The sequence below is a fragment of the Aspergillus ibericus genome (genome assembly GCF_003184845.1).
Source record: "Aspergillus ibericus CBS 121593 unplaced genomic scaffold BO80scaffold_27, whole genome shotgun sequence".
Classification (NCBI taxonomy): domain Eukaryota; kingdom Fungi; phylum Ascomycota; class Eurotiomycetes; order Eurotiales; family Aspergillaceae; genus Aspergillus; species Aspergillus ibericus.
Genome location: NW_020292125.1, coordinates 218,385 through 234,603, shown reverse-complemented (window position 1 = coordinate 234,603; position 16,219 = coordinate 218,385). Strand labels below are relative to the sequence as shown.

The 16,219-nt window shown below is 53.1% G+C and overlaps 4 protein-coding genes across 4 annotated transcripts; 3 read left to right on the top strand and 1 right to left on the bottom strand.

Annotated features, from left to right (window-relative positions):
* Nucleotides 1-735: 735 nt before the first annotated feature.
* BO80DRAFT_358738 (Zn(II)2Cys6 transcription factor domain-containing protein) lies at nucleotides 736-2,547 on the bottom strand (the record flags this gene model as incomplete). The annotated part of the gene is made up of 3 exons (XM_025715893.1): nucleotides 736-2,305; nucleotides 2,366-2,410; nucleotides 2,468-2,547. 3 exons carry the CDS (start codon nucleotides 2,545-2,547, stop codon nucleotides 736-738), a joined length of 1,695 nt encoding a protein of 564 aa, XP_025573978.1.
* A 1,278-nt stretch (nucleotides 2,548-3,825) lies between these two features.
* Nucleotides 3,826-7,947, top strand: BO80DRAFT_456355 (uncharacterized protein; the record flags this gene model as incomplete). Its single annotated transcript, XM_025722162.1, has 10 exons — nucleotides 3,826-3,891; nucleotides 3,927-4,486; nucleotides 4,618-4,981; nucleotides 5,666-5,710; nucleotides 5,798-6,194; nucleotides 6,251-6,410; nucleotides 6,460-7,039; nucleotides 7,106-7,266; nucleotides 7,315-7,448; nucleotides 7,499-7,947. 10 exons carry the CDS (start codon nucleotides 3,826-3,828, stop codon nucleotides 7,945-7,947), a joined length of 2,916 nt encoding a protein of 971 aa, XP_025573977.1.
* Nucleotides 7,948-8,851: 904 nt separating this feature from the next.
* BO80DRAFT_358538 (uncharacterized protein) lies at nucleotides 8,852-10,450 on the top strand (the record flags this gene model as incomplete). The annotated part of the gene is made up of 1 exon (XM_025715888.1): nucleotides 8,852-10,450. The coding sequence occupies one exon, from the start codon at nucleotides 8,852-8,854 to the stop codon at nucleotides 10,448-10,450; it is 1,599 nt and encodes a 532-aa protein (XP_025573976.1).
* Nucleotides 10,451-10,785: 335 nt separating this feature from the next.
* BO80DRAFT_456354 (uncharacterized protein) lies at nucleotides 10,786-15,306 on the top strand (the record flags this gene model as incomplete). The annotated part of the gene is made up of 2 exons (XM_025722161.1): nucleotides 10,786-11,579; nucleotides 12,771-15,306. 2 exons carry the CDS (start codon nucleotides 10,786-10,788, stop codon nucleotides 15,304-15,306), a joined length of 3,330 nt encoding a protein of 1,109 aa, XP_025573975.1.
* Nucleotides 15,307-16,219: the final 913 nt, after the last annotated feature.

The following is a 16,219-nucleotide window of genomic DNA, read 5'->3' as shown; positions in this document are numbered from 1 at the left end:
ATTTTGCGAACAATAAACAAATACACCTAAAAGTGCAATTTCAGGCATTAGATACGCATTACGCTATACCGGATTACAGTAACGAACTATGAATCAGGCAACGGGACTGCCTGCCTGATTGCCTGATTGCCTGGTTTCTTGGTTTCTTGGTTCTCTAGTTCTCTGGTTTTCTGGTTTTCTGATTTCCTGACTACCTGACTGACAACATGACTGAGTGAACAAATAGCAGAATATTGCCTCTAGCTATGACTTTTTCTCTAATGAGCAAGTGGTATGACGATCTAGGAAACATAGTCTATACTATAAACAGAACCGTTTTGAGTGAGTTCGAGTCGGCTCCCCGAGTCAGGATCCAGTCCTGATCTGAGTCCGTTATATTCTCGGTTAGAGGCTAGTGCCTGTGATGTGCTGATTTCCATGCAGGTGGGCCGTATCATTCCGAGATGAGGAGGGAGGGGGCCCAAGTATCCCTATCCAGACGTGGTGTAGAGGAACGTATGTGGAGTGGTTGATGGGATTGATCGATCTGTCTTGAAAGATGGGTGGATAGATACCAGCCGTGTTCCATGGTGGATGGTGAGTTCGGCGAAGATTGACCGGGTGTGGAGGCTTCGCGGTTGGCGTGGGGGTGAGGAAGATGTAGAATCGTCAACGTAGGCTGCATGAAGCAAGCAGGCTTCGCATTGCGTCCCACAGCTATCGGTGCACTTGGCGTTGATATTTATTCTGAGAAACTCAGATCCCCTCCAGAGCTTCGACGGGAGAATCGCTGCCTTCTTCGTATAGAGACCAGTGTCGACATTTCATCAGATTGACTGGGATCATTGTCCCCCCGGCCTGCGAAGGAACGAGCTGCAGTGGTTCGGTGTGGTAATGGGGCGCGCCATGGAGTCCATGTGGAAAGGTCTGGAAGGTGATGTTGTAGACCGGGTGTTCGGTCGTCGTGGCTGCAGTAGGGGTAATGACGAAGTCGTACACCCGGACATGATCCGGCGGGAGCATGTCTTCATTCGGGAGAGTCCCCGGAGGCAGGTTGAAGACGCTTTCCTCGATTTCCATAATCCGAGAGCAGACGGTGTGGTAGTTGGGGGCAGAGAAAACCAACTCTTGCTTCGGTATCCGTCGCAGCAGATCCAGTCCCCGGCGTCGGATGTGCGGCCAGCGGCATTTCCACACGACCGCCTGCAACGGATATAACATCTGACAATCCAGATTCAACGTCCGGGAGATTTTGTCGGGATAGTGCTCCGAGTCGGCGAGCAGGCGCTCGCAAATCTCGATGATATCCTCAAACGCAGCGTGCAAATTATCCCATCCGCACTCCGTCGCAAAGCGGTACCGATCGGTTCCCAACCGGATACAGTACCACAGCAGACGAGTGGCATCGAGTCCGTTTCTCTCTTCTCGGCCCCACGTCGCCTCCTTTCGTCGAACCAGAGCTTCGAACGTGGTCTTCCATCGGTCCGCCCCCTGTCGGACCGAAACCGCCCAGCTCGTAGGGTCGGGGTGCTGAGGCCACGCATGGTTATTCAATTCTTCCCAGTGCTGGAAGGTCCCAATCAAGTATAGGATCAGGTCTAAGAGGCCTAAGCGCGCCTCGGGGAGTGTCGAAAATCTCCGGTTCAACATGAGCTGGCCTCGGTCATCTATGCGGTGGGCAAAGACTTTCTCTCGCGGTGCACGGATTAGGTGCTTGAGCCCGGCATGCTCGTACGTGTTCACAGAGAAGCACAATAAGATCGGAGTCATCTCAACATCCACCCAATGCGCTCGATAACTCCCTGAAGGGCTGTGTCGGTCTCTATGCTGGCGCCAGGTCCGTACCAGGTTGAGACCATTCACGACGTGTGCAGCGGCTGCAGTAGCATTCTGGCGAAGGAATTCGAGCGAAGCGAACAGAATGCTCGCCGTGATGACCAGAGGCACCGCGTCGATGCCTGTTGAGGCCTTGTCGATGGTGGTGCGGATGGCCTGATTGTACAGATGCAGGGCGCGCTGGGTCCGCGATGGCTGCCCAGCGGTCACTGAGACAGCGGAAGTCCCTTCCGCTTCATGGAGCAAGCCAATGGCGGCAATGGCATGGCGAATACTGGGTTCAGTCAGGCTGAGCTGAAAGACGGTGCGGGTCCAGAACGAGGCACCAAAATAGCCAGCCAGATGGGCGGCGGACTTGCGAAAGAAGAATTCCAGGGCTCGGGCCTCTGCCGGGTTGACGAATGCGGTCATCTGTGCGAGCTGCTTGGCGATGCGCAACGAGTAAGGCATGGGCATATAACCATCGCATCTCCGCCCCGTACTCGTACATCTGCGTCGGGTCAGTGAGGAGACCTACGGACGAGAGTCGGATATCCCATAGACTACATACCGTAGACAGACCGGTTTCTGCTCATCACATTTAATGTGTCGGATCCTAGCGTGGGTGAGCGCTGGAAGGTGAGATAATTGACGAGGAAGGGGCCTTGCTCACCGGCAGGTGATACAGCCCCGGCGCGACCGGCTGGACCCCATGCGTAGTCGCTGGTCGGACGAGGGGGTATCGGCCTCCATTCTGATACCAGCGGGGGAGGTAAACGGCAGATGTACTTCATCCCCTGTCGAACTGAATAACACACATCCCTAGTGCTTTTTTGTGGTGAAATCTAGGCCCCTCCTGGCTCGTCACGTGTGTGTGAGCGGGTGACAGGGATTATTCCTCCGTCGTGATTAGTGAGGAGTTAGTGTTCACTGCCACCGTCACAGTACTACTACTAGTAGTGCTGCCCCACTGCTGTTGGGGTCTCACATATCGAGCATCAGATTAAGGAGGACACCTCAGCAATCTGCGTGCATGGAACGAGAGCTGGGAAGAAAGATGCGAGCTCATCCAAGCCTGACCGGTGCAGATAAGCCAGCAGTCGTCATCTGCGAAGGCTAGAGACTCGATCACAGCCTCGTTGAACTAGAGAAGATCATCCGGGGTCACTGTGGGGATGCTAGAGACCGCCAGTGCTCGATGGATTTCCCAATGCTGCTGCCTCCATGACCCATGAATGCTGAAACAATGAAGCGGCTGACAAGCACTGACTACGGACCGACCCATCTGTCTTCCTGCTGAACCGCCAGCAGTGGATCCTCCTCGACTAAGAATAATCCCAGCTCCATTTAACTAACTATGCCAGGCACAGCCATTAGTCAGGTCCGCGAAGCCAATCATCGCCCCGCTTGACTCAGCCGGGGCCGGCTGAACCTGCCCGGCCAGCGTCCGGCTCGGCAGCAATTGCCTCGTCCAAAAATGCGATGCGCGATCCCCGTTTCATGGGTATCAATCCATCGGCCTGGATGGTCACCATCGGTCGCTCATCTTCTTCTCGTCTTTCATCTTTTCATCTCCGGTGGTTATTTCGTGCCAGGATCTAAACTTTTGCACTGCTTCCACTCTGCCCGAGGTGTCTGCCCCCTCTTGCATTGGGTGCCTGACCATTGTTACTATTTCCCCTCAACACTACTATTTACTTCGCTATACTAAACGACTCCCTGACCGGGCTTGCTCAGTTGGGACTAGACAAAACTCGTTCTCGACTACCTACGTCATCTCTCCATTCATTTTTGCAGTCTGAATGCCTTCACGCCGCAGTCACACCAAGTCCCGAAAGGGCTGCCTCCAATGTAAGAAACGGCATGTGAAGGTCTGGCTTGCTCCGTTCGCCTCATTCCCCATTGCTTCCATATATATGGTCCCCTTTGTAATTTGTTTATTTGCATCAACGTGCTACTCATTTCACTTTCCTTCCTTTGGAATAAGTTTGACATCATATGTTCTTCTTTCACTGACTATTACATAGTGCGATGAAGGGACACCCAGATGTAGCTTGTGCAAAAAGCGAAGACTGGACTGCACCTATCCCCCTTCCAGTGAGGTCGATAGCCAGAATGCGTCCACACCCCAGGATCTCCCCGATGTGGTTCCGGGTCCAGACGGGGACGCGCTATCGACAAGGATGCTCGAGATGAGACTCTTCCATCACTATGTAACAGAGACCTACATCACCCTCTGTCAAGGGCGGCTCGACGCCAATCACTTCCAAGTAGTCATTCCACGAATCGCAGTTGCTCACCCCTTTCTGCTGGACAGTCTTCTCGCACTCTCCGCTTTGCATCTCGCCTACCTCGAGACGCATGATAACCATTCGTGGCTAGAGATCGCCCTCAAATATCAAAACCGAGCGTGTTCCGCCTTCAGTCGTGTCTTGGCCGAGATGTCACCCGAGAGCTGCGGTCCAGCCTTCATATGCTCCATCTTCATCATGCTCTGTGCAACAGCCTACCCCTGCGTCACCCAGGACCGACAAACGTTTGAGCCTTTATCCCACGTCTTGGAGATTCGACAGCTCATCGCTGGCTGTGCCTTTCTTTTTGAACAGCTCAACGGCATGGAATATCGGGGTGATTTGCAGGGTTGGCTGAAGTATAAGGATGACGAGGTCGACCAGGACGGCAATCCTTACAGGTAATGTTTCCCCCGGAGTTGTTCCGCTGAATCAGAAGAATAACACCTTCTAGCGTGCAGGAATCTCAGCTTAAGTTACGAAGGTAGACCTTTCAACCATCCCTACCAAAAACTAAACTGATGTCTGGCAGTGCCATAATGGAATCTATGCAACGTGTGCAAGTGAAATACACAAGTCTCGGCGGGCCACACCAAACCACCTACCAAGGGACCTGGGACATTCTCCATGAAGCCATCAAACGATGGCCGTTTGGGGGTCCCAACGGCGGGGTGATTGCATGGCCTATCAATATCAGTGAAGACTATATCGCCCTCTTGCAAAGCGGAGACTGGGTGGCCCGTGTGCTATTTCTCCACTACGGGGTCGGTCTGCACCTTCTCTCCGACAAGTGGTTTGTCCGAGACTGGGGACGACGTCTCATTGAAACCGTCTTGCAGTCGCAAGAAGACGTTCCCTCCATGTGGACCGACACCATCGCCTGGACGCGAGAGGCGGTGGAGCCCTAGGACCTACTTCTAAAGATGTGAAACAGACTTTTACAGGCTTTGCGAGGGCTATGATGCGAGATCGGAGCGCAGACTCTGTAATGAGGCTGAGGCCACTGGCAACGAAAGAGGAAGGACATTAACGAAAGTAATGTCTCGAGGTTGGATTCGATGTGACGATCCGGGGAACCAGGACAGGCTTGGCGGGCTGGCTGCGGTGTGATTGGGTGCGGCGCGGCGGTGCATCCGTCCCAACTCGGCTTGCGGTAGCATCGCGTGACTGGGTCTCGCGGTGGCGGGCGCAGATTCTTGTTGGTGGAACCCGCCCTCGATAAGGATGACCCAAGAATGCGGAGTCCTGGCGATTGCAGCGTGCCATCTGCGCGCGCCTTATCTCGGGTCGGCACTGTCCCCGATACCGCTTGGGCGTCTCCCTACGGGAAGATTTGTCCTCTTCTCATTTCCCCGGTGGTGTCCTCTACTGGATTTCGCCTGAGGTAGGACTTTTTGGTTCTGTTAGCTCCTCTGAATATCGCGTTCTTGTTCGTTTGTTCACCGCGCCTCTAACCCGGCTCATATAGGTTTCGACGGGGTTCCTGGCTGCCGATCTTCTGAGACCGCTAGGCTATCGGATGTCTCTACGCCATCGCTTTGACACAGCCGGATCCGGATTCAATTCCTTGTAACATGCAGAACAACCAGCCAACGCCAATCCCAAGCCACGATGCAGAGAAGCAGGTATTTTAACTCACTCGCTTTCGTCTTTCCTTCGTGCGCTATCACGCCATTCTTCCACCGTGTGCCTAATCTGCTGGGTTTCTGCAGCCAATCCTCGGACCTTTGGAGATCCCGGTCGCGCGATCGCGGTTGGGCTTATCGCACGATAAGCGACTCGCTCGTCCAACCATGTTCCGCCTCGTGAAATTAACTGTCCTGTCGACATTCTTGTTGACAGTCCTGGTGATCCAGCTGCCAAGCGTACTCACCTCGCCACTAGACTTTGCGACTCGCCAACAAGTCGGAGGGGACGGGATAGAGGATGGAAAGCGCGGTGCGGCGGCCAGCGAGAGTGCTATCTGCAGTCGCCATGGAACCGACATAATCACAATGGGTGGAAATGCTGCGGACGCTGTAAGGATCTCCCACTTGGGTCGGTCGCTCATGCGACGCTGTGCTAATGGCAAGTCCTCAGATGGTGGCCACAATGCTTTGCGTTGGAGTTGTCGGTGAGTGGACTGTTTCTTGCTTGCAACGGATGGAACTGACAGAACTGGCTAGGCATGTACCACAGTGGCATTGGAGGCGGTGGTTTCATGCTGGTCAAGGATCCTAACGGCTCATTCGAATTCATCGATTTCCGCGAAACTGCCCCGGCGGCCGCTTTTGAGGATATGTTCAACAACAATACGCAGGCAGCCACCATCGGGGGCCTCGCAAGGTGAGCACCTGGGTTGCATAGGCGCAAGCACTGGCTGACAGGGTTGAAGTGGTGTTCCTGGCGAACTGCGCGGGCTGGAGTATCTCCATAACAAGTATGGCTCTCTCCCCTGGTCGGCCGTTGTGCAGCCAGCGATCCAAACCGCGCGTGACGGATGGCCCGTCGGACAGGACCTGATCCGCTACATGGAAGCTGCCGTTGGGGACGGGGAGGATTTTCTCTCTCGGGACCCTACCTGGGCCCTCGACTTCGCTCCCAATGGCACCCGGCTCGGTCTCGGCGATACCATCACGCGGAAACGGTATGCGGCTACGCTGGAGACAATTGCAAGCCAGGGCGCAGATGCCTTCTACTCTGGATCTATCGCGAAAACCATGGTCAACGCAGTGCAAGCTGCTAACGGTACGATGACGCTTGAGGATCTGGCCAATTACACCGTCGCTATCCGAAATGTCTCTCAAATAGACTACCGCGGTTATCAGATCACCAGTACAACAGCCCCATCTAGTGGCATTGTCGCGATGAATGTGCTGAAGGTTCTGGGCACTTATGATGACTTTTTCGGCTCAGATGCTCTGAATTTGAGTACTCACCGGATGGATGAGGCGATCCGTTTTGGATACGGCTTGGTATGCGCGTCAATCTCAGAGATAATTCTGGCAGCTAGGAGAGCTGTGGGCTAACTTGTGATTCAGAGGACCAATCTAGGGGATCCGTATTTTCTGGAAGACATGGACAAGTACCAGGCCATGATGCTGGCAGATTCCACCATTGAGGGAATCCGACAGAACATATCCGATCTGCAAACCCAGGCCGTGGCCGCATATGATCCGGAGGGACTGGAGAGTCTAGAGACGTGGGTGTTCTTGGTCCTGTGACATTGTGAGATGACTTACATAGCTAGGCCGGGCACCTCGCACATCGCCACGATTGATCATTCGGGGCTTGCTATTTCTGCGATCACCACTATCAACCTTCTGTTTGGATCGCAAGTGATGGTTCCCGAGACTGGCATCATAATGAACAATGAGATGGACGGTAGGTGTCCCCATGTTGCAGCTGGTAGCATTTACTGACATCACATTGAGACTTTTCGATCCCCAATTCGTCCAATTCGTTTGGCTATGTTCCTTCCGAGGCGAATTTCATCCGACCTGGGAAACGCCCGCTGTCATCCAGCACACCGGCCATTGTGACCCATCCGAACGGGACAGTGTTTTTCGTCGCCGGCTCGGCAGGAGGTAGTCGAATCATCACGGCCACGATTCAAAACATCATCCACGCGGTCGATCAAGGCATGTCAGCAGCGGAAGCCCTAGCCCAGCCACGACTTCACGATCAGCTTATTCCGAACCACGTTACATTTGAGTATACATATGACAACGAGACTGTTTCCTTTATGGCGGCACGGGGTCACAATGTGACTTGGGTTGCCCCGGGTCAAAGTACCGCCCATGCCATTCGTGTTTTGCCGAATGGAACGTTTGATGCTGCCGGGGAGCCCCGGCAGGTTGACTCCGGAGGGTTCGCTGTCTGAAGCACCCATGGTGGAAGGTTGGTAGAGGTTTGGGAATATATACACACGGGGTGGGTATTATGATTGCTTTCACGGATTGAATATATGGCAGATAGAAGAACATTCTAGACTGCAAGAGGGATAGAATGCATATAATGATGAACTATGAAGTCAAGGCCTCTCGTACCCGTCTCATGTAAGCTGATTGTAGAACTTACGCAGCTGCACTGCGCTGAGACATCTAGAAGCGGTTTCAGGACAGGGGGTGGTGCAGCAATAGACCCGGGATCATCCCCATGATTAGAACTTGTAGGAGAATCGTCGCCCTTTCCAGCCGTCCAGTCGACGAGTCTGATGCGAGCACGCAAGGAAATCTGACAGAGCAGGGCGGACACACAACAGATGGCGGCGGGCGTGATGTATCTCTTGGTCCGTGCGCCCGGTCGGGTTCCGCGTCGCGCCCGCAGGAGGAATGCGATGCTCTTTCTCTTTTTCTTTGGCGTCGGCAATTGGCCTCGCATTCGACTACTCGAGTATAATTTCTCTTCTTCATTTCTCGAATTCGATATATCAACTGTCATTCTATCATTGTTACCATTCTAAAGATACCCCGGGTTGGAATCACCCCTGTCGCAGTCAATGTGGCAGTAACTCGCACACATGGCTGCCGGAGTTGCAAGCTTCTGGATATGGTGGATTGGTGTTACTGCTGTAAGTGGATCTCCTGCAGACGGAGAAAGCATTCACTAATTGATTCACTCCTTGTGTTAGTCCTTTGATCCTTCCTTCTCTAACTCCTGACCATGCGTATACAACCTTGCTATCTACCCCAACACACAGCTACATACCGATCCGACACACACCCACAGCTGTCATCTACCCAAGCCATCCTCGAAGACAAATAGCTCCAAGCCAAACTGCAGCAATGGTGGGCGGCAAGGAAGTCATGTCTCCCTCGGTCATGATCTCGCCTCCCCACATCGACGTCGATCTCTACAAATCATTCGACGAGCTGCACCAACGCACAGTGGATAAGATCCTTTCCGATGAGGCGAGCTTCGAAACCAGCTTTGACGACTACAGTGGTAGCGATGGGATAAACGCCGATGATGACCAAAAGCAATGTGGTGAAGACCAGGTCTCGAACCTTGCCACTGTTAAAGATTCTGGATATGCGGACTCGCCGTATTTCTCAACCAAAAAGCGTTCTAGGACCCAGAGGACGGCTCAGAGACACATCAGTCGGAATGATTCGAATGACGACGAGGGATATGATGATAGAGATAGCTTGGCTGATGTGGATTTGGGTGGACACAATGCCCACCAGACCGTTGATAACGGCGAACATCTAGATGACGCTTCTGAGGAGGATATTATCTTTGCTTCTGTGGATCTAGATCGACGGATGGAACTACTCACCTTCATCACTTCGCATTCTTTTATGGAAAAGGGCGAGTATCCTGTGCTACGGTCCGCGCGACGGAGATTCGTGCGTGACCTACGTCGGCAGAGCTTATCGGTTGGCATGAAAGAGGCTGATCTGGGGCCACTGATGGCGTATGTCAAGAGGACTTATCTTGAGCTATTTGGGAATGGTCCTGGCAGTTGGGATGGTTCACAGTTCGGTGATGAGATCCAGGATGAGTCCAGTAGCCAAGAGAGTCGATCCAAGTCGTCGAAAAAGGAGAAGAAGAGGAAGCGAAACACTGATGAGGATCAAGGGACAGCATCGAAGGAGAACGTGAAGGCTACCTCGAAGAAGCGGATGTCGCATGGGCTAGTCGCTAATGGGGATGGTATGGAGCACGATGCTGCTGTACCGAATCCGACAGGTTCGATCTCGAAGCCTCTTGCGGATCGCCCCCAAGTCACAGAAAACGAGGCTACGGCAGTTGCTGAAGAGGCGCCTAAGATCACTATTGATCTATGCAAGAGTGATGGAGAAGGTGCAGATACACCGACCGAATCACATAATTTGTTACAGCCTCTCATTGAGCATATCGAAGCTGCGGAAAAGAAGCACTCCCTTCCCTCGTGTTCTGAGTCTAAGGCAAAGTCATGCTCCCCCAAGCAGAAGAAAAATGCAGAACTTCGTTCATCCCAGCAATCGCCGAACAAAAGACCCACGAACGCGCGGCCGTCTTCGAAGTCACCGCCTAAGCATGATGAAAAGGAGAAGGATACCGAGATGAATGCGTCTCAAGTATGTTCACCTAAGGATGAAGATCGCTCGATTGCAAAATCCCGACAGCCTGGACCATCCATGGACGACAAGGCTAAGGAGCAAGATCCTGCGCTGTCCAAGAAGGAAAGGAATAAACGGAAGCGTAACAACCGCAAGCTTCGGAAGAAGAAGTACAACATTTTTCGTGCAAGTCTTTCGGAACCAGAAGAATTCAAACCGTCCACAGGGGAATCCGACCTATCGAAAAATGGCATGCCAAAAACAGCCTCACAGAATGTCGTGACTCTGGAAGATCTTGCCATCTTGGACGAGGAATTTTGGGATCTGGAGGATTTTTAGATACCAATGATTCGCAAAGTTCAATCACCCGCGATGAGGTGAGGTCCAAATATTTCATCGCTCCCAGCGAAACGAAAAATGCATGCTGCAAGAACAGGGATGACTCGTTGAACCAAGTTCCTGATCGGATTCCTTTTAAGACCCAGGTCCTCCTGGCTGAGCTGAACCTGCCATCAGATTTTCTTTCCACCGATTCAGATCTGAGTGATGTACCTAGCGGGTTCGATGATATTCCAATTTATTGTTCTCCTGAAGCCTCGACATCTCAAGCGCGCACCATTGGAGATACTGCCGAACCAATTACACCAACCAAAGGAAAAGACATCAAGGCCATCATGCCCAAAACACCCCGTCCTAAGTTCCAGAAGATATCTCCGTTCTTTCCCAAGCCTCTGGTTGACCCCGAGTCGTGTCTCCCCTTTCCGCCCATCGATGCGCCGTCTTTTGGATTAGTCCAAGAACAACTTGCCCACGACCCATTTCGTCTGCTCATAGCCACCATATTTTTGAACCGCACCCGCGGGGGCGTTGCGCTTCCGGTCCTCTTCAAGGTCTTTGATCAATTTCCCACCGTGGAGGCGATGGCTTCGGCAGAGCTATCAACCTTGGCATCTATGATCCACTGTCTTGGATTTCAGAATCAGCGCGCAAAGAAGTGTATTACTTTGGCTCAGACTTGGTTAACCTGCCCACCCACGAAAGGAAAGCGCTATCGCAAACTTCACTACCCCTCCAAGCAAGATGGACGCGACATCAACCCGCATGAAAGCATCTCTGACGAAGACTCCCGTGTGGCCTGGGAGGTGGCTCATCTTCCTGGCGTTGGTCCCTATTCTTTGGATAGCTGGAGGATATTCTGCCGTGACGAACTTCGAGAATTGGCGTTGGACTGGAGAGGACATGGGGCAGCGACGGACTTTGCCCCCGAATGGAAGTCGGTGGTGCCGCAAGATAAAGAATTGCGAGCGTACCTGACCTGGATGTGGCTGAAGGAGGGTTGGATGTGGGATCGACACACAGGGAAGAGAACCCCGGCGAGCGAAAGGGTAATGCGAGCTGCACGCCGCGGAGGAGTGGCCCATGAAGAGGATGGGAATTGGGTTCTTGAAATGTCACCGGTGAAGAAGGCGTCGAACGGATTGACTACATGGAGCTAGGCTTGGATCTCCGGGAAGGTTATAGGAGTTATTGAACACTTATTTCGGGCTGATATTTAGATACCCTTTGATGGCGGACTACTCTTTTCGGATATTCCAATTACGAGTCCGAATTCCTGGTCATTCTATATAGTACATTGAACGCAGTGCACTGACTGGCAAGACAAGGTTGGGATATTGTAAAACATCTATACTAGTTCTTGCGAGATCGGCGTATGTCAGCCTACTCGATGCTACATCCCAAGGTTGACAGCATACTAGCGATGGTTGGAACGGTGACTCACGGGCAGCCATCGGGTCCAGCCTTAGGCCGATATGATGTCTGCCTGAGGCATGACAATTCACCCCTCTCGCGATGCCAACTGATACGCATTCAATAGTTAAACCACCAGCGTGTTGGTCAGTCCCACGTCCATTATCACTATCATCATCACCATCTGCAGCATCTAGACCGGCCCATACCGGTGGCGTGGCCCTTGCCGCCATTACCTCTCGAGCGAGCGATCATCCCACGACTTGGGTTTCTATGCAGGCGCACCACGTCAGTGGGTGCCTTCGCGGGCCTTCTAGTGCTGCTAAATTCGGGATCCCAAGACCTCCGATCGCTGCGGGGATTCAATCCTCCAGCCGCTCTCTCACCGCAAAATCCTCCCTCCATCCATTCGGCTCGCGATCATTTTCTTATGCACCGTCCCTGAATTACTCTCCCTCTTCTTCTGACTACCGGACTTAGCTAATCCTCTTGACCCCCTTCGCTTTCCTCTTTTCGTCTTTCCCCCGCCCGCCGCCCACGGGATGTTGCATGCCCTTCAGCAGCGCCTTTGGTGGTTCGACACAAGCGCCTAGTCAGGCATTCAACCAGTGAGAATTGCATTCCTCGATATCTCTTAAGCGCCAGGCGAACAGCGACTCGGGTGCTACGACCATCTTCCTTCGTGACACTGTGACACTCTCTTGGGAGCTGACGTCTCCATTTCTTTTTACTTTTTTTGTAAACGAGGTAACTACACGAAACACCAACCGATCCGACAGCGGGGAAGAGAGCAGGAAACAAGGGGGTTGAAAGGACGAAAGACATCGCTTCTTGCCGTCTTCCAACCTTCCATCCACCTCATTTCGAAGCCTTGCACCTAAATCCCACCCACCATGTTTCTACCGCTGAGACTAAATGACCGAGATCGCGATAGGGACCGGGAGAGAAAAGCTGCCTCATCTTCGACCCTTTCATCCAAATCCAAACAACGCAAGAATCGCCTGTCCCACGGACCGTCCACCCGCTCGTCAACCAAGGAACGCGACCCAGACGCTCCCACGGGTCGCTCGTCAACCCCTTCTACAACTACTTCCAATTCCCGCAAGAAGCGTCGGTCCTCCATGCCTGGTGTCGACAGCGCCAGCCGCTCCGGCACCGCCTCGTTCCTCGAGTCGAGGTCCAGTCTGCCGTACCCCACATTCTCCAAAGCCCATAGCAAAGAATTCGTCGGCAAGCCGAGTATTCCTACGCCAGATCCGACCGACTTGACAGAGGGGGGGAAGGAGGGTGCCAATGGAGAGAACGACAACAACCAAGCGCCCCCGAGTCCTCCATTGACGAGCGTGGACCAGCAGTCACATAAAGGAAGCACAGTCGGCGGTAAGGAAGATAAAGCACCGGAGGAGAAATCAGAGAAGCCAGAGAAACCGAAGACCAAGATCCGGATCCGAGCAGAGTCCACGCGGTCGTCGTCCAGTCTGCGGTCGAAGACGGAGGGATCCAAGACAAGCAAACCAACACGATCGGATACCACGAAATCGAAGCGACATGAGACGGACTTGCCATCACGGACAGCCAGCCGGAATTCCACCAAGTCCAAGATTGTAGAGGAAGCGGCGTCGCCTAAGCGGTCATCCAGTCATGCCACTCCGCCTCGCTCCCCAGCAACGGTGCGCGATGGACCCGACTCAGCAAATGGGTCGGAAGCCACCATTGCTCCGCCTCATCAGTCCACATCTTCTCGAAAGCCGAAGAGTCCAGAAAAGCCGCCCTCGCGCACCCAGACGCGATCGTCAATGTCCTTTCGATCATCTGGGACTCGCACCCCGGCTGACGCAGCCTACGACTATGGACGCCCCCCCACGGCAAGCTCTGCCTATGGTGCTCCACCTCCGCCGCCGCCTCCTCCTGAAGTGCCTGTTTCGATTCCAAAGGTGGACTATCTTCTCCAGAATGGTGGATTGAATTATCAAGTTCCGAGATCTCTACTTGGTAACAGCGCTTCGGAAACGCTACCTTATCAGTCTGCTCAGCCTCAGTTCGGCGCCGGCAAGGTTTTTGAGCCGTTTAACCGACTTCTTGAGGATTATCACAAAGTCATGACTAAGAATGGCTCACTCGCGGTTGCCACCGGATATCGGTCGGTCGCACGACGTCTACTTGATCGCTTAGAAGCTGTGTTTGCCCGTGATATCTCATCTGAATGTTGCCAATGCCGAATGTGTGAGCATGAAGCCCTGGAAGAACGTCCCCCTGGGGTCAGCTGGGGCGAGGTTCTGGAACTCGTCTCCGGTCGTCGGGAGCTTCCGAGCTGGCCGGCTTTCATTCTAAACCCGTCTGTGATCGATGCAAACTGGTCTGGCGAGGAACATGTGCCTATGCAAAAGCTGGACATTGACGTGCCGGAGGAGTATCGAGACCACTTTATCCGACAGTCGCGCAAGACGAAGGTTGCTGTCGATAAGTGGCTTAATGAGCAGTCCGGTCAGGCTACGAGCGCGCCCGAGGAGGTCGATGACGAGACCCTCACTTTTGCCATCTTAACACACCTAGGGTCCGAAGAGCGTTCACTGTTTACCTCGCTCCTCGGCATCAGCTCCACATCGCCTACCCCACGGCCAGAGGGACAACCGCGGCCCCGGCCTCCGCCATTGGTGTCGTCGTGTCTAGCCATCCAGCGGCTCTACCGGCTGACGTCCCCTCCGCGCGATCCTGAAGCCGCTATCTACATGCTGAACAACCCGGGCATGCACCATGTTCTCGCGACTCTTGCAGCTATCAGTGACGACGAGTGGGATATCTTGATCTCGGGTCGCTTCGACGGTTTTCTACGGAGTGGTGCGGAAGACGCTTTTCCCTCCGGCACCGGCTCTACACCTTCCCGCTGGAGCCACAGCCGATCCAACACACCATTCACCACTGGTGGGATCTCTCGTGGCCCGACCCCGAATCCGGTTGACGGAGGATTCCGACCGGCCAGTCAGCCGTATGGCGTGTCTCCATCGCCTGCGCCCGCGGCATTCGGCGGTCCGATTGCTCTGGATGAGGAGATGGAGATTGCCGCGCTGGCTGAGATCGAGCGGGACATTTACCTTGGTATGGAGGCACTGGAAGACGCTTTTGAGGCCCTCCACTGTAAGGCCGAGGTGGTGCGCCGCGCGCTTCGCGAACGTGGCGCCGGGCTATCAATTGCGAACCAGAACCGTCGCGGTTCTTACGTCGAGGCTCGTCTGGGGACACCGGCCTCTGGGTTAGGCGTATGGGACGACGGCGACGACGACTTTTTGGATGATAGCGTCTCGCTGGCGCCGGACGACTCGGCCAGCAACATCAGCTCCAACCGACGACGTCGGCCAAAACGTCGCACCGAACGACGGACACCTGCGCCTGTTGAAGAAGAAGATGAGGAAGAATACGACAGTCGACGAGGTTCGCGACGGAGATAATGCCTGCCGCTAGCTTCATAAAAACGAATGAAGACAGAATAACGTATATGCCTTCGTGGTTTATTACTTCCAATCCATTCAGCGTCACGACCGACACGACGAATGCATAATGCGACGAGATGTGATGTATCAACGCGTGCCACGAAACTGATCAAGAGGCTGGTGTATGTACATGCAGACAAGCAGATTGATGACATGCACGACACTAATGTTTATGTATTTTACGATGTTGTTCCGTTCTTCTATTATTTTATTTCCTTGACTGGTCTTTGACAACGACTGTTGTACATTTGCTTGACTTATGATTCTAACGACGTGAATACCATTGCATGTTGCATATAGTGTTGATATCTTGGATCCAATGAGACGGTAGACTATCCATATGCTAGATGACCGATCACGACTAGTTGTAGGGGAATTTAGATGGTTTAGTCTACTCCAGGCGGAGAATATCCGATCTACAGAGTGTAATCCGGAGCCAAACACTAATCTCGTACTTGTATAATAGAATTAACATACTCACGCACCCACCTTCCTATTTTAGCTATCCTGCAGCATCTCCGATACTGTAATGAGAATGTAATATCACTTCTCATCTCTTGGCTCAACTCAAACTCAACCAGAATTCGAACATGAACTAAACTCCTGCTAATCCTACTATGTATTAACAGACGATCATCCCCACCCCGTACTCCCTACTTATCTAACACGAACAAACTACTAGATACCACGAGTCCAGAGAAGTTTTCTCATTCTGTATCCGAAAGACTTATCCTAATTCTCTCCCTCTCATTAAGAAGAACACACTTGCATAATACCGTTATCTTTTCACGTCGGGGGTTTGTGTTTGTTCGCGACTTTCTAGATATTCTACCTAGTAACTTTTTCTTTTGTTTGGGGGGAGAAGGGGGGG